Genomic DNA, 24,582 nt, shown 5'->3' with positions numbered 1-24,582 from the left:
GCCTGCCCCAGCCTCCAGCTCGCCACACCCGGGCAGGCGCATTTCCCTGCGCTTGCCGGCCTGCGAAGTCGGCAGAAAGGAAGGGGCGGGGGAGGAAGACTAAGGGAAGAGAGGGCACCCCCGGGCGCCAGGGTGCATTGTGGGAAGGAGGCGGCAGCGTCCCGGGCGGGCGGGAGGTGCACCAGCGGCGGCGGCGGCGGTAAATCCTCCAGGCCGCTCACAGCACTGTGGAGCCGCATCCCCAGCTCGGCCTCGGACCGCGGCGCCCCTCCTGCCCCTCGCGGCTTCTAGCCCGCCCGCCCCTCCCCCCGGCGCGCCGGCTTGCCGAGCCGGCCGGCCGGCCGGCCTGGCTCCCCTCCCCTGCCCCGACGGGCGGGTGGGCTGCCCTGAGGAGGCGGGGAGGGGAGCGGTGGGCCCGCCTGCGGGCGGGCGACGATGCCGAATTTCTGCGCGGCCCCCAACTGCACGCGGAAGAGCACGCAGTCGGACCTGGCCTTCTTCAGGTTCCCGCGGGATCCGGCCCGGTAAGCGGCGGGCGCGCAGCTGGCACCTGGGCCCACCTCCGCGGAGCCCGGGTCCGGGGTTGAGAGGGGTGTGTTTGGATGGGGGCAGTCTTCGACCCCAGCCTCAGATCCAGGTGGGGACCGGGCCGCGAGCAGTGGACTTGTGGGCACGCGGGGATCTCTCAGCACGTGCGCCGGCGGAGGTTCGGCGCCGAGGGCATCACCCTAAATAAGAGGCAACTAGGGTGGCGGGCAGAAGGGATAAATGGGTTCTTGTCCTGGTTAGCTTACTCCGTGACTTCGGGCAAGTCGCTTTCTTCGCTGGGCTTTCGTTTCCCCAGCTGTCAAAAGAGGGACTTGGAGTCTATGATTGTGGCTGCCGGGGCTCTTTTCTCTCCTTGCCACCACCTCCGGGACAGTGTTTCTTTTTTGGAGTCCGGCCACCTTGTTTGATCTCAAGTCACGTCACAACTGCTGTCTCCTTCGGACTTGCTCCTGGTTCAAATTCTGGCTCAGGCTGTTACTCATTATCTGCTTGGTTATTGTGGGGATAACAGAGGAGCCAGCGGGGAGGAGGTAGGGGTGGGGGAAGTACGCATGAAGGCATGAAAATTAGTATTGAAACCTTCTTTGAAGTAACTTAACACGCTCTTAGAGAGAGTGATAGCATAGGGGCTGTGTTTGAAACGCTGAGGGTTCTTGGCCTCTCTTTGATTTAGTCATTTCAGATCAACACGCCTACTATGTGTGTTAGATGCTGGAAATTCACAAATGAATGAGTGTTGCTGCCTGCAGAAAGCTCATAGTCCATTGACTATAAGCAGATGATTGTTATATAACATGCTATTTATTAGTTCCACAGATACATATTGAAGGCCTACTATGTGCTGGGCATTGTTCTGAGCACTGGGAGTGTACAGATGGACAATTCACAAAGTCCCTGTCCTCAGACTGTTCTCTAACAGTCTGGGGAGGGGGGAATAGACAAAAATGCAGTGTCAGATCGGAATAAATACAGTGCTATGATGAAAAGGCACATGTCATGGGAGAGGGGAATAAGAAGTAGCAGGGAAGGCATACTTTCTATTTTATTTATTTTTTTAAAGATTTTATTTATTTATCTTTAGAAAGGAAGAGAAACATCAATGCATGGTTGCCTCTCCTGAGTCCCCCGCTGGGAACTGGCCTGCAACCCAAGCAAGTGCCCTGACCGAACCGAGCTCGTGTGGTTTGCAGGCCCGCACTCAATCCACTGAGCTACACCAGCCAGGGCATAATTTCTATTTTAAATAGGGCAATAAGAGAAGGTCTTAATAAGAAAGAAGGTAAATTTGAGCAAAGGCCTGCAGTAGGTGAGCAGGCTAGCCAGGAAAGTGTCTAGGGGAAGAGCATTCCAGTCTGTAAAACAGTAAATGCAAAGGGAATGCTTGTTAGAGATACAGCCAGAAGTCCATGGACTACTAGAGCTGGTTTAAGGGTTAGGGAGAGGGAAAAAGATGAGACCAGAAAAGTGTGTGTTGGGCAGGCAGGGGGTGGAGGGGAAGAGCAAATTGAATAGGACATTGTAGGCCATGGACAGCACTTTGGGTATTTATTCTAAGTGAGATAGGAAGTAGTCAGAAGGATTTAGAACAGAGACATACTTTTACACAGGGTCACTGGCTGCTTGTTAAATAGATTGTGGGGAAATAGAGGTGAGCAGGAAGACCAGTTAGAGGCAATTGCAGTAATTCAGGTTAGTAAAAGAGGAGGCAGTAAGTTTTGCATTTGTTTTGAAGGCGAATCCAACAGGATTCGTTAATGATTGAGATGTACATTACAAAAGAAAAAGAGAAGTCAAGAATGACTCTAAGATTTTTAATCTGAGCTTGGGAGGAGCAGGTTTGATGGAGGAATATATGTGTGTATTTTCGATTTGTTGTTTCATATGGTTGATTCTTGTATATGCCCTGACCAGGAATCAAACCCTCAACCTTGGCATATCCAGATGATGCTCTAACCAGCTGGGCCACCTGGCTAGGCATGGGGGAGGATTATTAAGTTTGGTTTGAGACATGTGTCGTTTAAGAAATATGATAGACGCATTCAAGAATAAATGTCTTTTTTCATACCACATCCAGAAATAAACTCAAAATGGCCCATATTTAGATCAGTGACCTAAATATTTAAGAGCTAAAACTACATAAAAAGATATACAAGTTCGGGATTTAGAGACTTCCACCCGAATGTTGTAAATATGGGTGTTCTCAGTTTATAGTGGGTATTTAAAGCCATGGTATCAGCTAAACAAAGCTGAAGATTGTGTCCTGGGGTGTTTCCAGTGTTTAATGTTCAGGTTCTATGAGAGCAGAGAAGAGCATCTTAATCTGACTAGACCTTACCCCAATAAGCATTATTTTCACTTCACCTAAATTTTAGCCCAAGGGCATTTTGGGTAGTGCATTTCACTTGTCTAATGAGGGCTCTGCTACTCAGTTCTGGACCACAGGCCGTTTGTGTCTGTGCAGTTAAGTGCTGTTTTATTACACTCCTTAGCAGGGAGTGTGGCTGTAGAGGTTTACAGCCTCAGATTTGGAAGTTTTCAGATCTATTGACTATCCCTTGAAATGCTGGAATTTTCTCAATAGTAGTGGCTTTTTAACCTTTTTCGGGGTCATTGTCCCTTTGAGAATTCAACATAAGGGCTCTTAAGAAAAAAAATATAGACACACACTTTTGCTCAAGTTATTTCCACACTCAAGTTATTTATGATCCCTTTAGGGACCCTGTGCATTCCTGACAGGTGGACCTTTGCTAAAACAAATCCACCAGTGATGGTTCTCTGCTCTGTGAGGGAACATTTGAAGATTTCGGACAGCTTTGGCTGTTGTTTCTTCCTTGTTTCCAGTGGAAATATATTCCTCCCTATAATTGATGTTTTGGAGGCCTTAATTTTGTCCCCAGAGTCACACTATGCACGTCTGTGCCCTGTTCATGTAACAAGTCTTTTGAGTATTGAAGACCAAATCATGAACTTTTAAAATTAAAAAAAAATTCTGTTGAGATATAATTCACATATCAACAAGTTTACCCATTAAAAAGGTACAATTCAGTGGTTTTAAGTATATTACATTATCAATTTTTTAAAAAGTTTTGGTGGTACATATATATACACACACACATAACATAAAATTTGCCATTTTAACCATTCTAAGTGGGTAAGTCAGGGACATTAATTGCATTCATATTGTTGCATGACCATCACCACTGTATATTGCCAAAGCTTTTTCATTACCCCAAGCAAAAATTCTGTAACCATTAAGCAATAACTGCCCCCCCCATTCTTCTGATCTACTTTCAGTCTCCCTCCATGAATTTGTCTTATGCATTTCGTGTAAGTGGAACGATACAATAATAGTTTTTCTATGTCATGCTCATTTTACTTAACACAATGGCTTCAAGGTCTTAACTTTTTATCTAGACCAAATCTCCTCATACTACAGGACTTCAAATTCTACTGCATTTAACAGGATTTCTTTTTTTTACCATGCCTAGAATTAATTATGATAAAGAAGTAGTTTCTAGAGATGTTTATTAAATTAATAATAGTATTTTAGGGTTATCAGTTATAATTAGGTTTTTTCTATAGATGAGTTGTAGGGATGAAAGGTGACATTGGTAACCTATTTGAAGGTTAACTAACATTTTTTAACTAGTAATAATGATAAATATATTTAATGTTATTATTAATACATTTCCCATTTGTCATTTATAAATTCCAAGCATACTTTTAGAAACAGCTGGTTAGAAGTAATTTAAAATTCAAGAGTATAATCAATAAAAGACACACTACTTTCATACCATAATATCTCTTACTGGTTTAAAAAAAGTGGCATTAATGTGCTCTTTTTTTCTTTTAATATAAAATAATAGAATCAGCTCAGTGAAGTAGCATGAAAGTCATAGATTACCTAAAATTTAAGTAAAAAAAAAAAAGAAAAACTGCCCAAATTTTGGTTGCTGCAGAATGGCTTGACTAATGCCAAGACTTGGCAGGAACCTGGGACGGTCTGCAGCGGCTCACCCCTAGACCAGATGAGAAGGTGTAAGTAGACCTAAGGAGTTGCTCCTCTTAGAGTGAGTTGGGCAGTTGAAGCCTCCTCTGCCTCCTCAGACAGTTAGTACTAGTTCATCCCAGAAGTAGTGAAATCTTCCAAGATTCTTACCAATTTAATTAAAGATAATTCAGAGTTAATGTGTTCTACCTTGTAAAATGTAAAACAGTGGTTTTCCAGGGACTAATGAGGGTCCCCAAGACCCTTTCAAAGAATCTACAAGGTAAAACCTATTTTTATAGTAACACTCTGACATTACTTGCCTTTTTCATGCTCATTCCCTCAGAAGTATACAGTGGAGTATTTCAGGGCTATATCCTATATAATAACATCATTGCTCTGATAAGTTGTATATTGTATTTTCTAAAATTTTCTAAGTATTATTATTCAGATTCAGGTGTTCAGCTATGGTGGTTTCTCAGAAATGAGTGCAGTAAGCCTGCCACTCCAAGGAAAACTGACATCGAGCATTCAAGCAAAAATTAGAATTTTGGAAAACATATGCATGACCTTGAATTTGGCAGCTCTCTATTATAATACAGATTTTTTTGACAAGGTCAGTGGTGATTCTGATAGCTCTGACTTTTTAAATACATTGACTAATGAAATGTGTTACCATTTCGATGGTTTGCATAACTCATTGAACTAATATTTTCCAAATTGACCAATCATTGATTTTACAAAGACATAAATGGATACAAGCTCTATTCAGAGTACAAGATAGACAAATGGACTTTAATGTAACCACTAGAGTGTGAAAAAGTTCATTGGTCTGTTTTCACATTGCACCTAAATTTTAAGAAAGATTTTTGGTGGAGTTTTGGTGTAGTATCAAAGAAAAATATCCACAATTTTGTGAAAAAGGAAGAAAATTTTAATGAACTTTTAAGTTGTATGTCAGTGCAACAGCAGATTTTCTTAATATATTTCAACATGACAACAGATTAAAAGCAGAATCCAACATACAACTTATGTTGTGAGAATCTAGCAGCCTTCTATTAAACTAGACATTAAAAGAGTTTTGGAAAGGTGGAAAACAATGCCATTCTTTTCACTAAGCTAAACATTTTCGGTAAATATTTTGTGTTTGTTTTGGAGAATGTGCTTATTTTTTGTAAAGATTTTATTTATTTATTTTTAGACAGAGAGGAAGGCAGGGAGAAAGAGAGAGAAACATCAATGTGTGGTTGTGCCTCTCACGCCCCCTACTGGGGATCTGGCCCACAACCCAGGCATGTGCTCTGACTGGGAATCGAACTGGCCACTCTGGTTTGCAGGCTGGTGCTCAGTCCACTGAACCATACCAGCCAGGGCAGAATGTAGTTATTTTTTATTAAACTGTTGTCTGTGTTAACATGTAATGGGATTACTATTTAATAAGTATTAAAAGTTTTTCTCAGTTTTAGTTTCTGTAATTGTAAAGTGTTGATAGATAAAACCCACACAAACAAAAAAGCTCTTCAGGTCCTCAATAATTTAAGAATGTAAAAAGGTCCTAAGATTATAAAGTTTGAGAATTACTTGTATAAAATAGGATCTTAAAATACTTTTATATCATCTCTTAATCCTCCAAACATATAACACTTGCAGTAAATTTTGAGATAGCCCTTGCTTTTAGATAACCAAAGCAGGCACAGAAAGGTTAGCTAATTTGTTCAAAGTCCCACAGGAATATCTAAAACCCCAAGAGTAGGATAATTATATAACATTAGACAAACTTTTTTGACCATTAAACCTTTTTTTTTAAATGGTCCTTGGAATATGTTTTTAGAATTTTTGTGTATTTGTGAGACCATTGAAGGAAAAAATTTCAAACAAAACTTAAAAAGGAATAGTCAGCTTTAGTTGAATAGTGCTGAAGTGTGATTAAGATGAGGATAGAGAGTGACCATTGGATTTGGCAGAATGGAAGTCATTAATAATCTTGAGCATTTCAGTGGAAAAGGGATAAGTGGAAGCTTTGGGTCGAAACTGTGAGATGAGAAAGTGGGTACAGTGAAAATGGACTCAACTGCTTTCACTATGTAGAGAATGGATTACGGAAGTTTTTAAGACGGGAGATACTAGGACATGTTTATACTGATGGTGATAAACTGGTAGGATAAGTGTAGGATGTTGAGAGACCATATACAGAGAAATGTGGGGGAAGGCTTATCTCCTTGGATGTGTGTGTAAATACTGGTATACACATACGCACCTAAATCAGATGTTTCCCTAAAGAAGTTGACATTTGAGCTAAGATCTGAAGGCTGATCTCTACATAGGCTTTTTTGTGCAAAAGAAGTGAAAAAGCAATACAGGAGGATACTAGGCTGAGTAAACAGCATGGAGAACAGCCCTAGAGTGGAAGTGATCAGAGCGCACTCACGAAAATGAAGTAAGGCCTGTGAGGATGGCAGAGGGGAAAGGTGGTGTCATATGAAGGTGGAGTGGTGGATAAGGACCGGACTGTGCAGGGTCTACGACATATGAGGAGTTGGTTTTTAATCCTAAGAGTAGTGGGAAACCACTGTCTACTCTGCAAAGCAGAGAAAGATATTCTCAAATTAGCTTTTTAAAAAGTTTACTCTGCAGCAAGGAGAAGGGGTTAGAGAAGGACAAAAGGTATTTGGGAAGTAGATAAATTTGGGAAGTCATTCTGTTCTGCTAAAGGAAAAGGCTACAGAATCTGGAGGACAGGACAGAACAGCAACAGGAGAAGCTAGGAAAGGGGTAACATTGGTAAAAAAAAAAAAAAGAAAGAAAGAGGTAATTGTTTAAGTATGTATATATTCATATACATGTATATAAATATAAGGACTGTCCAGAAAGTATCCAGCCACAAATTAATGAAAAAACAAAGACATTTATTGAGGAAGGAAGATACAAGAAACATTGTAATAGGACAGTGACGCCTCAGTCCCCTTCAAAATAGGCACCTTGGGATCTCACACAGTTCTCCCAGTTGCCATCAGCTACCCCATTGTATTTTCCTGAATCTCATTGATAGTCTGAAATCTTTTCCCTTTCAAAGGTGATTTTAGTTTTGGGAAAATCCAGAAGTTGCAGGGCACCACATCTGGGTTGTAGGGGAGTTGAGTCAATAGGGTGATTAGATGTTTTGCTAAAAAACTCTGCACACAATGTGATGCATGAGCAGGCCCATTGTCGTAATGAAGCTGCCAATCACCAGTTGCTCGTAGCTGTGGCTTTCCGAATCATCTGAAATCAGCAACAGATTCGTTGCTCTACTTGCTCAGTCATTTTTAATATGACAGCCACATAGTACACATGCTCATTCAGTTCCATCTACCGTCCCCACTGACTAGTCCAGTGAAGCCATCATTGTTCACGCATACACATTCCAGTCCACTCTCCATGGCTGCTAGGTTGTACTGATTTTGCACAAACTATTCTCGCTATATTATAAATGGCTAGACTTTTCTGGACAGACCTCACATGTAAAAAAGACACTGTGATCATATATATAATTTTTATAACTGTATTACTATAAAACGTATACACAGAAGAACACAAATTATAAGTGCATGATCTGTTGGATTTTCAGATTGACATGTCCATGAAACTAATTCCTGATTTAAAAAAAAAATGAAGAATATTAACATCCTAACTCTTATCTCCCCAGTTGTCTGACTTCATTGTCAGACTTCACGCACATTAGATTAGTTAGTTATTGAGGAGAAGGAGAAGGGTGAGGGGAAGCTGTTTTATTGCTATATGACATACATGGAGAAAAGTATAGAAATGATAGTCTAGAACTTGACTTTTTATAGAATGAACATGTCCAGATAATGTTCAAAATATGGAACATTACCAGCACCTCAGAAGTCTTCTCTGTGTTCACTCCTACTTGTTACCCCTTCCCAAATGTATCTACTATTCTATCATCACTGTGTTGGGGGTCTCCAAGGCCATCCCCATATTCAAAGATTTGACTAGAAGGACTCACAGCTAAGATATATTACAGCGGTGTAGTAAGAACACACATCAGATCATAAAGGGAGAAAACACAGGTGAAGTATGGAGGCATCCGTCTGTAGGCTGCCTTATGTTCTCTCCTTCTCAGGGGCCGGGGTTAGGGGTCACCCAGAGCCCACTTTCCTCAGCAGTGAAAATGCAGCAACATGTGTGCTATGTCTTTCCTGGAGAGAACCATTAGAGACACCCAGCACCTGAACATTTTGTTGGGAGTCTGATCACATAGCATTCCTGCCTAGCATGTACTAAGATTTCAGACTCTTGGGAGGAAGGCAGGTGTTCTGTATAAATCCTGTTGTTTGCACAGTCTAGGTACAGTGAGCCACCTTATCAGCTAGGGCAAGTTTTATGTCAGCATAGGAAACTATTTACTAGACAAGTTGCCAGACACCAACCAAAAGGCCAATCTTATAAACAAGTCTTTCTAAGGATAGCAATCACAGGCCTGCTCTGTTAATTCTCTGCACAATCACCATTGATGAAATTTTGCCTATTTTGAATTTAATATAAAAGGAATCACATAGTGTGCACGTCTGGCTTGTTTTCTCATCATTATGTTTGTGAGAACCACAAAGTTCATTCATTCCCATTGCCAAACATTCGTATAGAACAGTGCACCACAGTTAATTCCTTCTACTGTTGATAGGCAGAGTTGTCCCGCCGCTCATCAACATTTGGTATAATCTCTTTTACATTGTAGTCATTCTTCCGAGTATGTAGTAATATTTTGTTACAGTTTTAATTAATATTTCCCTAATGCCTAATGAGATTGAGCTTTTTTTTCTTAACATTTTTTGAGCATTTTTAAATGTGTATTGGCCATCTGAATAATTGCAAAATGCCTGTTCAAGTCCCTTGTTCATTTTTGCATTGGGTTGTCTGGTTTTTTGTAGGGGTTCTTCATATGTATCTTGACTATGAGTCCATTGTTGGATATATGTGTTTCAGGTACTTTCTTCCATTTTGTGGATTGCCATTTCATTTTAAATGGCTTCTTTTAATAAAATAAAAGTTACTAACTTTAAAGTAGCCTAATTAATTCACCTTTTCCTCTTGACCTGTGTGTGTGCTGTCATCTTTAAGAGATCTTTGTCTGTTTCAAGATTGTCTTTTAGAAGCTTTATTGTTTTACCTTTCCTATTTATATCTACAGTGCATTTGAAATTTATTTTTGTATATATGGTGTAAAAATAGGGGGCAAGAGCCCCAGCCAGTGTGTGGCTCCATTGGTTGGGGCATCATCCCATAACTGAAAGGTTGCAGGTTTGATCCTCAGTCCAGGTACATAAGGAGGCAAGGCAGCCAGTCAGTGTTTCTCTCTCACATTGGTGTTTCTCTCTCTTTCTTCCTCTCTCTATAAAAGCAGTGAAAAAATGTCCTTAGATGAGGGTTAAAAAATAAATAGGGGTCAAGATTCTCTTTTTCATATTAATATCCAACTTGACTGAGCACTATAAAAAATTGTCTTTATTGCTGTGAAATGGTGTCTTTATCTTAAGTGTCCATACCTCTGCATTTTGTTCCATTGTTAAGTCCTATGCTAATACCACATTCTCTCATTAATAAATGGTATAATACAGCTTAATGTCTGGTGGTAGAAGTCTTTCGATGTTTTTTTTAAATAATTTTTTTATTTTTTAAGATTTATTTATTTATTTATTTTTAGAGGGGAAGGGAAGGAGAGAAGGAGAGAAATTTCAATGTATGGTTGCCACTCATGAGTCCCCTGTTGGGAACTAGCCTGCAACCCAGGCATGTGCCCTGACTGGGAATCGAACCGCAATTATGTGGTTCACGGGCCCACGCTCAATCCACTAAGCCACACCAGCCAGGGCTCAATGTTTTGTTTTTTTTCTTTTTTCAGTATTGTTTTGGTCCTTTGAATTTTTGTATTAAAAAAATTTAGAATCATCTTGTCATTTCATATACACATACACACACACACAAAACTATGCAAAAAGGAGCTTGTTTGGGATTGTGATTGTATTGAGTGAGTAAATCGGTTTGGGGAGAATTGATATCTTTGGAATTCAGTGTACCAGCCTGTGTGAGACAGTTTTTATACCAAATATTTGGGTGTTGAAATATGAAAGACGCATATGGTATTGCACAACCATGTAAATATATGATTAGAATACAGACACTTTAGGCATCTTTACTGTATGTAGCAGTGCTTCTTGGCCCAATGAAATGCTGTACAATGTAGGTATGGTTTTAGTTTAGGTTAGATAACATTTCACCATGGTTTTATGTTACATATTAGAGAGAGTGTGGAGGGGTGAAGTGTAGTGTTGAGACGTAAGAAAATATAAAATAAATAACTATAAGATAAATGCTTTCAAAGTTGTAGCACTTACTCATGGCAGAATTTTATTCTTAGAAACTTGAGGAATGAGAGGAAGATCTAGTTAAAACCTTTAGCAAATTACTTAACAATTTTGTGCTTTCATTTCTTCATCTGCACAAAGGGGATAAGAATAGTAACCCCTTTGGAAAGGGCTTAGAATAGTGTCTGGCTCATAATCAGTGCTTATTATTTGTTTTTCTGCAGATATTTAGGCACCAAGAGGACATGGATCTTGTCTTGTTCAGTGTTCAACTAGATTGTGTAGGCACCAATCGCTGCATTCGTGGAGCTCGAAATCTAGTCTGTACATGTCATTGTAAACACTAAATCACGTGTGTAATAAGACTGTCGTGCTTCCATAAGAAACTGGAGTTAGTTCATAGAACACCTACTTACTAATTCCCTACAGTGACAGTGCTGCTTTATATTCTTTAAGTTGAAATCCGAGGGGAGTGTTAGGCCATTGGCCTCATGGGCGTGCAGCTTTTTCCTTGTACTGCTGGTGATGGAGTCTCCTCTGATTCAAGTTTAACTTCTAATTTTGCTGCTGATTTTGTACATGACTGAGCAAGTTACTTCTTAATCTTGCCTGTAATTGAATGTACTAAATGATATGTAAGGTATCTTCCAGCTCTCATTTTGTTAGTAATCAACTTCACTGAATTATGTTCTGTGAGTAGTAGGGAGCGGGAATCCGTGGTCCACAGTATGTGTTTGCTTTGAAACTGAATGCTGAAATTTAAACGTTGAACTCATATTCCATATTGTATTTTGGTTTTATTTGTAGATGCCAGAAGTGGGTGGAAAATTGTAGGAGAGCAGACTTAGAAGATAAAACACCTGATCAACTAAATAAACATTATCGATTGTGTGCCAAGCACTTTGAGACCTCTATGATCTGTAGAACTGTAAGTAAGAGGAGGGCTTGGGTTCTTTGTTTTCTCACTCAGTATTTGGTTAGAGGTGTGAACCTTTCTCTGTTAATGTCATGGGGTATCTTTATGCCCTGGCACTTTTTTTAAATTGAAGACAAATTTGGAGCTGAATAGTATCTATTTTGTTCTTAAGAAGCTGTTGATGCTTTTTTTTTTTAAACCCCGTTTCTGATGCCCCATTCCTACTCACCAGAGGTAGCCACTTTTTTTTTTAAGGTTTCACTTATTTATTTTCAGAGAAAGGGGAGAGAGGAAGAGAGGGAGAGAAACATCCAATGGTTGCCTCCTGCACGCCCCCAACAGGGGACCTGGCCCGCAACCCAGACATGTGTCCTGACTGCAGTTGCACCAGGGACCTTTCACTTCACAGGCTGGCGCTTAATCCACTGAGCCACAGCAGCCAGGTCTGAGGTGGCCACTTTTAAACCTGTGTAGCCTTCAGAAAATTTACACTATTATGGAAGTGTGTATTTGTTTAAGGTAAAGTTGATGTTTTTCTTTGGTGCAGCTTCACTAGAGCTTTTTTATGAGTGAAATCTTCATTGAGGAATGGAGCTCTTTGTTTCCATGTTTTTGCTTTTGTGTGTAACAGTTAGAACCAACCCTTACTTTTTATGTGCTAGGTACAGCGGGAAGCAGATCACACACAATTAATGTAAGAAAATATTTCCATCAATAATTTGAAATTTCATATCAAGAACTGGATGTCTCTTACGACTATTAACTGAATTTAGCCGAGTCACTTCCCCTCTTAGGCCCTAATTTTGAATGAAATCAGACATTGTTATTCTTAATGGCTAAGTTTTTAACCGTCTTTGTTTTGTTATTGCTGGGATTCATAAAAGGCACACATGTGGCAGATTTGGTTGAAATGGAGCAGACTTGAAACACTAGAAACTGGTTAGGAAGACAGTTTTGTTGAACAAGATTGTTTAGGTGTAACTACTATATCATCCCAGATATTAGAATAGACATAAAATTGATGTGAAGGTACACTGTATATTGTTATGCAGCAATTTATTTTGATATTTTTTTCAGATACATTTTGCAGAGGCATCAGAAAACTAAAGAATGATTGGGTTATTTTATTTCTCAAAATTAATTGAAGCAGATACTTGTGAAGTCATTGGGAGGTGAGCCAATTCCGGTTCAACAGTTTAATCACAAATATTTGAGGGATAATTTTGCCTTGCTTTGTTAAGAGGGGAATAATGATCAACCAACATAAGAGGTTTCATATGTTAAAAGGCAAACTACTTCTTTGTTTTGACAATAAGTAAAAATATCCCAAATTATTATTTTAAATACATAAGCCATGTACATTTTTATATTTTTATTTTAGTAATAAATATGGTTTCTTAATTATATAATTCCAGTAAAGTTAATTAAAGAAACTTAAGTAAACTTAAAGAGAAACTTAATTAAAGAGAAACTTAAAATATAGTTCACTTTCATATTCTTGTTTAGTCAGAGCATAGAACAGGATGATGAGTTATTTTTGCTTTTTAAATTTCCACATGATTCTTCAGTCTTGAATAAATTAATGCAAATGTGAGAAAATGTTTTTTCTGCTCATATAGAAGATAGGCTATTAAAAGCTGGATTACCTGATAAAATCTCATCAGTAAACATTTGTGGTTAGTTTGGCCAAAACCACATGTTATTTTTAATGCTAGAGTATATAGGGTTACTGCTTTATGCTCAAACCTTAGTTCAGCAATTAAAGATTAAATCTTGATACTGAGTTAAAATTATCATGCACATGAATTGAATATAGCCCTTTTTGGCATGCATACTTATAAAGAAATATTTTTTAAAAGTTGCATGTTTTTCATTCTTATATTCTGTTTTCTGGTCTGGAATATTTTTAATAGAAAATTAGTTTGTTTTGAATTTTAAAAATTCATTAGAATGCTTTATCCTTTGCCTCCTTGTTTAATAACCGGTAGGATACCAAGAGTTGACTGTGTATGTGTGTATGTTTGCTTTTTTGAGATGTTTGCTAAGTGGGAAAGATGGGGCACTTTGTGGGTATTACACAGTTTTTGCTCTCTTCAGAGATTGTGTCCTGAATCAATCCTTGATTCAAACTCCCTAGTAGTCAGAATAATTGGCCCAGCGTTATAAGTTGGGTATCACTAAGAAATAGATTTTTTTCTTTGTGTTTTCTATGAGGCATTGGATTGAACTAAAAAGTACTGAATCTGAATAGAAATTCTTCCCCGATGTGTTTAACAGCTCTTTGGATAAAACCTAAGGTAGTGTGTTTCCTTTAGTTTTATAGAGTTGACCCTTGAACAACACAGAGGTCAAGGGTGCTGTTACCCCTTGCAATCGAAAATCTGCATATAACTTTGACTCTCCAAAAACTTAACTACTAGTAGCCTAATGTTGACCAGAATCCTTTCTGATAACATAAACAACACATAGTTTGTGGTGTATATGTATTATATACTGTATTCTTACAATAAAGTAAACTATAGAAAAAATTTTCCAAAGAAAATCATAAGGAAGAGAAAATTCATTTACAGAATTTATTGAAAAAATCCACATGTAAGTGTACCTGCGCAGTTCACTCCGATGTTGTTCAAGGATAAACTGTTATCTTCCTTCATATCTTCTGAACCAACCTTCCATGGGTGAAAAAATGTGGAAGTCGTTATTTTTCTTTGGCATATATTTTGACCAGGCTTTAATAGTCAGTTTTCACACAATCACTGCCCCCAAGAAAGCTTTAAAAAATGAAGTATGTTTAGTCTTTATCAGTACAAATTGGGGAAGAAATGAACAGCACTACTACTTTGGATGAGCCAGGTGGCAGGGGAGGGAGGAATGTAGTAGCTGTTACTCATCTGCTACTCCACCTCCTTTTTTTTTTAATCCTCACCCGAGGGTATGTTTATTAACTAGGAGATTGAACCCACAACCAAGGTATGTGCCTTGACCAGGTATCAGACCCGCAACCTTTTGTTATACCGGACAAAGCCAACAGCTGAGGCACTCGGCCAAACTGTCACTAAGTGTGCATCGACCTTTTAGCCAGGTTGGATTGGGTTAACAGGAATTAGGATAGAGCATGTAATCATCCTTCAGTGCTAAGAACATTAGAATTAGAAGGGGATTTAGAAAGATACCTAGTTCAGTGTTTGCAAAAGTGTGATTATGTATATCACTTGCGGTATGAGTGATTTCAGGTGGCACATGAATCAATTTTTATTTGACAAGTTTTGTAATATGTGTTAAAAATATAACCAGCCCATCAAACCATAATTTTGTCATTTTTCTTGCTTGAGACAATGGCAACTAAAACAGTGGGTGGGTCGTGTAAAAGTGCGGATGGCAACACTGAAACGGCAAGCCTGGCGGCCGTGAGGGAATGCGGGTCTGGTTCAGCGGCGTTCAGCCCGTGTGCCGCAAGGGTTTTTTAAAACAGGCGATGCCTGACTCTTTAGTTGGGGCCAGGACCTCTTTGTCCCTTACATTCTAAAATGAAATAAAACAGCCAACACAACAGTAGCCATCTGGTGTGAATGAATCAAAGTTATAGCTATTTTTTGTCAGACCAACAAAAACTGTAATCTGTTTTTGGGGGTGCTGTAAAATTTTAGCAGCTAGCTTGTGTGTGCCATAAGAGAAGTAAACGGGTGAAAATTGCTGTTTTAGTTTAATACCTGAATTTTATTCAGAAGAGGAACTGAGGTCCAGAAGGGAAATTATTTGACTAGGGTCTTACAGCGAGTCACTGATACAGTTTGGACTAGTTTCTAAGTCTCATGGGTCCCAGTCCAATGTTATTTCATTGTGCCTTGATGCCTCTCAAAAATAGTGGCAAATGTGGACTGAACAGCCGGTAAAGGAAAGAAGAATTATTATAGAAAATGCGAGAGGCTAGATCGATTATTTGAGAAATTTGTGCCTGCCATAGATTTGGTGGGCTCATGGAAGGGCAGAATAAATAAAGCAGCTGGGAGTCTGAATTAAAAATATATGTGCAGAATGAAAATACATTTTGTTTTTTATGCCTATCATTAGTTCCGTTTCTTAATTTATAATAGTAATATTGCCAAAAGAGCAAATATAAAAAGTTATAAATAATAAGCTGATCTGGATTGACATCCTCAGTTCTTCAAGTCTGTCTCTACATGGTAGAGCTGGATTGGAGGAGTACTGGGGAAATCATTAACGTAGAATTTTACTTATGTGTAATACATTCTTAAAGACTAGCTCTGGATTAACACATTTTTCTTTTTCAGAGTCCTTATAGGACAGTTCTTCGAGATAATGCAATACCAACAATATTCGATCTTACCAGTCATTTGAACAATCCACATAGTAGACACAGAAAACGAATAAAAGAATTGGTATGTCAATGTGCTTTCAGCTTTCCCCCTCCCCATTATACTGTGAAATCAAATATAGATGTATTCATGTTAAAGTTGGACCAAGTTGTTCTCTATTTCAAAGATACTAGTATGGGAGGTGAATGCTATGGCTCTTGTTGAAGTAGCTGGCATGTCAAATGATTAGTTTGTTTTAGTATTTAAATTGGAAGATCTCTCAAATTTAGCCACTTGATACTCATTGACTTGGGCAAAAGTGTGCTGTTAATTACAGGCCACTAGCTTATTCCCTTCCTGGGAAGAAAACAAAAACAAAACACAAAATACTACTTTTTATTTTGTAGTAAAGGAAGTGGAACTGAGGTATGTTTCCAGAATTCAGTGCGAATGGATACAGAGAGGGAAAATGTAAAAGTAAAGACATGGGTAGTTTTACCTGTTAAGTACTGACAAGGTTTAGAAAAAGCTTTTAAATCTTTGTATATGGCATCATTTATGCGTGTTTTTATATTCCTTTGATATCCTTTAGTTCTGATCTTTGAAACCTGTCTGCCTTTTGTTGACCTTAGGCCAACAAAATTAAACTACTCAGACTCCTAGTGCATGGCTTTCTCTTATCGTTACTGCCAGTAGGGCCCTCACTCTGTTTCTGTTGCCATTCCTCCCCTCCCTGTTGGTATCCATGCTAGTGTCTTTTAATATCTGTCTTTTCAGTCTACCTGTTATGTGCTTTTTTCAGTTAACATTTATGTAATTTTCCTCTGTTTTCCTTTCACATTTAGATCTTTCGTCCATTTGGAATTTTATGTATGGTGTCCAATAGAGACAGAATTTTACTTTTCTTTTTATAGAATCAGTTTTCCCAACATGGTCTGTTACTCCATCCTTTCTTCCTTCCACTGGTTTAACATGCCACCTCTGTCATTTACAAGTTTACGTACATGCAGGGCTGTTTCTGGGGCCTCTGTTCTGTCCTGTCTGAGCGGTTGTTTGCAGCTGTACCACACTGATTTTATAGCTGTGACTTTATAACCTATCTTAATTGCAGACGGGGTTATTTTTTAACTCTCCTTTTTCAAAGTTGTGGTCCTAGTCATCAACAGGATTTTAAAAAAGTGTGTGTGTGTGTATAAAATGGCTATCAAGTAACACTAATCATTGATAAAACTAAGTAAGTACTAGTTCTTTGAAAAGACTATTATGTATTCTGTATGAAATTGTTTCCAGCAAGTTGGAAGACCCTTTTTTTATTAATCCTAATAGCCTCCTTGGTTTTCTATTTAGGTGATTATATCAGCTACAAATAAGGGCAAATTTTCCTCTCATTCCAGTTCTTTCTTTTAACTTTATCATTTCTGTTCTGTGTTTGGTTGAGATCCTACTGCTGTGTCGAACAGCCCGGTGGTTTTGCAGCTGGTACTCTTGCCTCGTCCCATGAGTCTGATGTTTGCCGTGGTGTCAGGCGGTTTTTGTCAAGCTAACACAATTCCCTTTATAGTCAGAGGTTTTGTCCTAACTTTCTGAACTCATTAAACATTAAATTCTTTCATTGCATCTGTTGTATAGAAAAGTTTACGATTTTTTTTCATTCTTTAATGGGGTGACCAGCATTGATGGGTTTTTAATGTTGGACCATCTTAACATTCCCATGAAATGTTGGCCTGTAGTTTTTTTATGCACTCTGTTTATTCAGTTACAATATCAAGATTCTGTTAGACTAATGAGTTGAATAGCTTTCCTTTTTTAAAAATCTCTTAATTTTTCTAGTAAAACTTGTATAAGGTAGATACTGTCTGCTCTTGAAAATTAGATCGAATGTTGTAAAACCATTAGAGGGCTTATGTGGGTGGGAGATGTGTTGACTGCCATTTCAGCTTATTTACTGGTTTTCTCTTTCTTCTGTGTTTTTATGTTCCCAAAAGTTTATGAACTTTATTTAGGATTTGGAATGATTACCTTTCTCTGCTCCTAAAATTATTTTAATAGTCTTTTCAAAGAAATAGTGCTTAGTTTTATCAGCAAATGCAGTACTTGTGAGCTATTTTATTGGTTTCTTCTTTGAGTTGAGGGATTTACTTTTTGGCTCTTTTTTCCAGCTTCTTGAATATTTAGCTGAAATTTATGTATATCAAAGTTATAAATGTCTCTGTAAGTGTCTGTTTGCTATATCTCAATTTTAGACATGTACTGTTTTCATTGGTCAGTTAGCTGTGAGTTATTTTGTAATTTCCCATATTTCTTAAACAGGATAATTTTTAAAGATTTTATTTATTTATTTTTAGAGAGAAGGTTCGGGGGGAGAAAGAGAGGGAGAGAAACATCAGTGTGTGGTTGCCTCTCGTGTGCCTCCTTCTGGGGACCTGGCCCGCAGTCTGGGCATGTGCCCTGACTGGGAATCGAACTCACGACCCTTTTGTTCACAGGCCAGCACTCAATCCACTGAGCCACACTAGCTGGGGCTAACATAGCATAATTCTTGTTTTTAGTTTCCAGACATGAGTATGTTTTTAAAAATCATTTTGTATTTTTTATTTCAAATGTTATTAGATGATACATAGAGAATATATACAGTGTATGTGATGTTGATTTTTTAGGGGTTTTTTTTTTTGCATTTATTATTGCTGTTGAAATCTGTTGTTAGCCTGATTCTTGTTCATTTTTAGGTGACTTGCCTTTTCTTCCTCAGAATCTTTAGTATTTTTTTAATTTTTAACATTTTAAGTTTTGCTAAACTAGATCTAGATGGGAGGGTTTTTTCTTATTCAGACTTGAACATTGTTAAGTTCTGAGAGGTCCTCAGTTTTTATTTCTTGCTACATTTCTGTGCCGTTTGTTTTTCTGGGACTTCTTGCAGATGAATGCCGACATGACACCACTCTGTTTTCTTAGTACTGTGTCCCAGCGGGGAGGAGCGCAACGCTTCCCTTCCTGCAGCTGTGGTTTCTCTGTGCTCTGCCCCCCCAGGGAACCTCACGCGCCTCACAGGAGGCACGCTGTTCCCGATCTGCCATCCATGTGACTCCGCAGCCCGTAGGATAAGGAGGGATAGTTTCAGGTTGGCTAGCCTGCTGAAATATTTCTTCATATCGAATCATGTCCCATGCTGCCCAGCAGGTACCCTGCTGTTTCCAGCTGTCACTGATACTGCTGCTTTTGTCCCCTGAAATAGTAATGGGGTGTGTTGTGATCTAATCATTGTAATGGAGTAAAGAGGGAGAGAAAAGGACACAACTAGAAAGTTCTTCCTCATTCTAACCCTCGTGTGCTTGGCTGTCTGTGCTGTAGGCATTCACTTCTTTTCCACACTGGCGCTGTGTCGCTTTCTGCTTCCCGGGGATTTCTTGTAGCAACTGTGTTATGTTCTGGAATCCAGCAGTTCCCTGTCATGCGTCATCTCCCTGGGTTAGAATGGGGCAGGCAGTGGGTGCATGATTTGTCCCTTTGGGTTTGGTCTCAAGTGCCGTGGTATAATTTGTGCCTTCTGTTAGCCAGTAAACACTTATAACCCAAACTTAAGATGATTTAGGTATAAAGTAAGTTAGGTGATGTATTCTTTTTTTCTGTTATTTTATTGTAAAATTAGAGTCATTAAGCAAATTAATTGTTCCGGTTTTCCCATCATCTATTTTGGTTGTTTTTTTAAAGATTTTATTTATTTATTTTTAGAGGGGAAGGGAAGGAGAGAGGGAGAGAAATATCAATGTATGGTTGCCTCTCCCAGGGACACACAATGTATCATGTGTCCCCTGCCAGGAACTGGCCTGCAACCCACATCTATCTGTTTAAAGAATGTTTTGTTATAAAAAAATTTTTGCTTTTGGCAGAACTAAATATGACTCCAAGTTTGCTTTCTACTTGTGAGTCTACATGATATACCAGAGTTTAGTTTTCTTAAAGATGTTTTTTTCTTTTTACTTGTCATTTAGAGTGAAGACGAAATCAGGACACTGAAACAGAAAAAAAGTAAGTGCTAGTAGTGTTAATGACTCAATTTCTGAATGCCTTTTAAAAAGGCCTTAACCTGGTAAGGACAAGTAAGTATGTTTTATGTCCAAAACCTACTGTGAGAAAGATATAGGAGTGTGGTAGGCATTGTCCTGCGGTTTGGAATTGTTTGTCAACTAAACCCTTAGTTTAGTTCATTTTGATTGAGTGCCGCTATGCCCTGCACTTGGCTCACGAGGTGCTCTCGGCGTGGTGGGGGTGGCAGGTTCACAGACAGTGTCCCAGGATAGGGAAGGAAAGGCAGCAGTCAGGACAGAAGCAGAAGCTCTGTCCATCTGATGTGCGTAGTAGTTCTTGGTAATTGTTTAAGGAATAAATGCTGTGGGGACACCCAGCCTTACAGAGGGTGGGAATCGAGTAGCCTTTCTGCAGGTCCTGATGCCCGAGCTGTGTCACTAAGGGCTGAGGACTAGAAGTTGTTTTTGTTCTTGTTGGTTATTACTGTTACTCTTCCTCCTCTACTTCCTTCTCCTCCTAGTATCACTAACATAACTTTTTATTGAGTGCTGACTGTGTACCGAGTCGTGATTCTAATTGCCTTACTTGTATCAATTCGTTTAATTCTCACAATAACCCTGAAGTAAGTACTGTGATTTTCCCCCTTTATAGATGAGGAGACATGACTCAGGCAGAGAAAGGAGGGAAGGGTATCCTGTGCAGAAGTGAGTGGCTTGAAACAGGGTGCCAGGTTTGAGGAACTACATTAACTTTGTTGTCAGAGCCTCTAATAACTCGTGATCGTTAGGAATGGACCCAGAGGGGTCGCAGAGGCAGGACTTGCAGGATGTGTGCACGACTGGGCAGGACCTCAGTTTGCCCATCCGAATGGGAGAGATTAGACTAAGATTTGTGAAAAAATGCATGAATATACCTGATACTATATTTGTTTTTAAAAGGTATCTTATCTCCCATATAAAAATATAGCTTAATGATTTTATAGAAACAGCATCAGCATGGGCCTTGGAGCCAGACAAGATTGGATTTAAATTTCACCTCCATCATTCCAACTGCATCTGTGACCTTGAGCAGTTATTTGTCAAATGGGGTTGGTACCACCTGTCTATAGAAGGGTAATGGGATACACAGGGAAGGTCAACACAGTACCTCGTACAAACTGATTCTCTTCCTGTCCCTTTTCCTGGGGGCAGGGACTGTCTCACTACCCTGTATGTGATGTGCCTTGTTGTTAGGTGTGTAAGAAAGTGTTCTTCTGTTACAACAGCACTGATGTGTCTTATTTAATCTCTGTTCTAGTCTGTGCTCTGAATGTTAAATAAATTAGTTTGTAGATTTTAAATATTTAGCCAATCAAGAATGAGTTTTTTTGTTTGTATAGTTCCTTATAAGCGTGTTTATAAAATTAATTCTTTGTTTTCCAGTTGAGGAAACTTCTGAACAGGAACAAAAACATAAAGAAATAAACAACAGCAATGCTCAGAATCCCAGTGCAGAAGAAGGGGCTGAAGAACACGACGAAGATATTTTACCTCTAACCCTTGAAGAGAAGGAAAACAAAGAGTATTTAAAATCTCTATTTGAAATTTTGATCCTTATGGGAAAACAAAACATACCTCTGGATGGACACGAAGCTGATGCGGTCCCAGAAGGTCTCTTCACTCCAGATAACTTTCAGGCACTGCTGGAGTGCCGGATAAATTCTGGCGAAGAGGTTCTGAGGAAGCGCTTTGAGGCCACAGCAGTCAACACGTTGTTCTGTTCAAAAACGCAGCAGAAACAGATGCTGGAGATCTGCGAGAGCTGCATTCGGGAAGAAACCCTCAGGGAAGTGAGAGACTCGCACTTCTTCTCCATCATCACTGACGACGTAGTGGACATAGCAGGCGAAGAGCACCTGCCCGTGTTGGTGCGGTTTGTTGACGACGCTCATAACCTGAGAGAGGAATTTGTGGGCTTCCTGCCTTACGAAGCCGATGCCGAAATTTTGGCGATGAAATTTCACACTACGATTACTGAGAAGTGGGGGTTAAACATGGAGTATTGTCGCGGCCAGGCTTACATTGTGTCGAGTGGATTTTCTTCCAAGATGAAAGTTGTTGCTTCTAGACTTTTAGAGAAATATCCCCAAGCTGTCTATACACTCTGCTCCTCCTGTGCCTTAAATATGTGGTTGGCAAAATCGGTCCCTGTTACGGGGGTGTCTGTTGCATTGGGAACAATTGAGGAAGTTTGTTCTTTTTTCCATCGATCACCACAACTGCTTTTAGAGCTCGACAGTGTCATTTCTGTCCTCTTTCAGAACAACGAAGAAAGGGGTAAGGAACTAAAGGAAATTTGCCATTCTCAGTGGACAGGCAGGCATGATGCTTTTGAAATTTTAGTAGACCTCCTGCAAGCACTTGTTTTATGCTTAGATGGAATAAACAGTGACACAAATGTGAGATGGAATAACTGTATAGCGGGCCGAGCGTTTGTACTCTGTAGTGCGGTAACAGATTTTGATTTCGTTGTTACTATTGTTGTTCTTAAAAATGTTCTATCTTTTACAAGAGCCTTTGGGAAAAATCTCCAGGGGCAAACTTCTGATGTCTTCTTTGCAGCCAGTAGCTTGACGGCAGTGCTGCATTCCCTAAATGAAGTGATGGAAAATATTGAAGTTTATCATGAATTTTGGTTTGAGGAAGCCACCAATTTGGCAACCAAACTTGATATTCAGATGAAGCTCCCTGGGAAATTTCGCAGAGCTCACCAAGGGAACCTGGAATCTCAGCTGACATCTGAAAGTTACTATAAAGAAGCTCTAAGTGTTCCAACAGTAGAACACATTATTCAGGAACTGAAAGATATATTCTCAGAACAGCATCTCAAAGCTCTTAAATGCTTATCTCTGGTACCTTCTGTCATGGGACAGCTCAAATTCAATACTTCAGAGGAGCACCATGCTGACATGTACAGAAGCGACTTACCCAATCCTGATACACTCTCAGCTGAGCTGCACTGTTGGAGAATCAAGTGGAAACACAGAGGAAAAGATATAGAGCTTCCATCCACCATCTATGAAGCCCTCCACCTGCCAGACATCAAGTTTTTTCCTAATGTTTATGCATTGCTGAAGGTCCTGTGTATTCTTCCTGTGATGAAGGTTGAGAATGAACGCTATGAGAATGGGCGGAAGCGTCTCAAAGCTTATCTGAGGAACACTCTGACAGACCAAAGGTCAAGTAACTTAGCTCTGCTTAACATAAATTTTGATATAAAACATGATTTAGATCTAATGGTGGACACATACATCAAACTATATACAACCAAATCAGAGCTTCCTGCAGATAATTCAGAAACCATCGAAAATACCTGAGAGACTTTACAAACCAGGTTTTCTCTTATATTTGATGTTGAAAAAATCTGTAAGAAATTTGAAAACATCTTATACAAAAGCTATAAGGTGTATGTAGGCTACTTAATCACCGAGTATCTTGAGTACATTAGTCTATTTAAATGGCCCCCGTTTGAACTCATGCTTTGAAGAACTAACTGTTCTAGAAGATCGCATTGAAAGTGCCACATGACAGACCTGCAGATCTCTGCTCGAGGCGCTTTGCAGTTGTTTCCATTAAGTCACTTAGACGTAACATTTATCATTTACTGGATCCATTTACTGGATCCAACTGTGGATCCAGTTGTCTGGTAGTGAGTTATCAGTTCTTTGAAGAAGTAAATTTTGAGGAAGTGTGGAAGGAAGGAGTACATTTTATAAAATCTTACAGTGAAGCGCACAACTAACATTTGAAGAGCAGGAGTTTTAAGTATGCTGTTAAAAACTGCAATAGACAGGGAATTACCAGAGTGAAAGTGAGCTTGCCAAACAAGGATTTCAGTGTAGATCTTGGTGTTATTCAATGATCTGAAAAGGGACGAGATACAGGTAAAGACTGAACGGAAGAGCCTGCCATTGTTCCACATCTGGTTGTTGCTGTTTACATTCCTTTGTTGAGCCTATGTCTTCATAAGCTTTTTAGCAGAAACATGCTGAACACTTCTGTTTTACGGTCAAGACAGGATTGGAGGCCATGGGGACTGACAAATGATTTGTCTGTTTTATTCTGTTTCCATGACTATATCTACTGCCTTGTCTTGATTTATAAGGAAAACCTGGAAGACCTACAAAAATGTATTTTGTGGTTATCTAGGAATAATAGAGAAAATATTGCTGTTATTTTTGGTGAAGAAAATCAATTTTGTATAGTTTATTTCACCATAAATAAAATGTGAATTTTGTTTAAAGTTCAAGTATTTTATTTTTGGTGGGGACAAAACAGATTCTTCTGGTAAATTCCCTTTTTACAAATATTTAGTACCTTCACAATAAGATAAGTTTATTTGTTTATTTTTTGGTTTATGGGTTATTACTTGGGGACATTTTAA

The 24,582-nt window shown here is 39.1% G+C and overlaps 1 protein-coding gene across 1 annotated transcript; it reads left to right on the top strand.

The window, feature by feature from the left end:
- Positions 1 to 136: 136 nt before the first annotated feature.
- THAP12 (THAP domain containing 12) lies at positions 137 to 24,430 on the top strand. The gene is made up of 5 exons (XM_037038436.1): positions 137 to 524; positions 11,710 to 11,830; positions 16,111 to 16,218; positions 20,124 to 20,160; positions 21,582 to 24,430. The coding sequence occupies exons 1-5, from the start codon at positions 436 to 438 to the stop codon at positions 23,513 to 23,515; spliced, it is 2,289 nt and encodes a 762-aa protein (XP_036894331.1). The 5' UTR covers positions 137 to 435; the 3' UTR covers positions 23,516 to 24,430.
- The last annotated feature ends 152 nt before the right edge of the window (positions 24,431 to 24,582 follow it).

The sequence above is a fragment of the Sturnira hondurensis genome, unplaced genomic scaffold, assembly GCF_014824575.4.
Source record: "Sturnira hondurensis isolate 20B ecotype Veracruz unplaced genomic scaffold, ASM1482457v3 Scaffold0024385, whole genome shotgun sequence".
Lineage (NCBI taxonomy): Eukaryota > Metazoa > Chordata > Mammalia > Chiroptera > Phyllostomidae > Sturnira > Sturnira hondurensis.
Note: the sequence above shows the minus strand (reverse complement) of the source record. Positions and strands in the feature narration are given on the sequence as shown.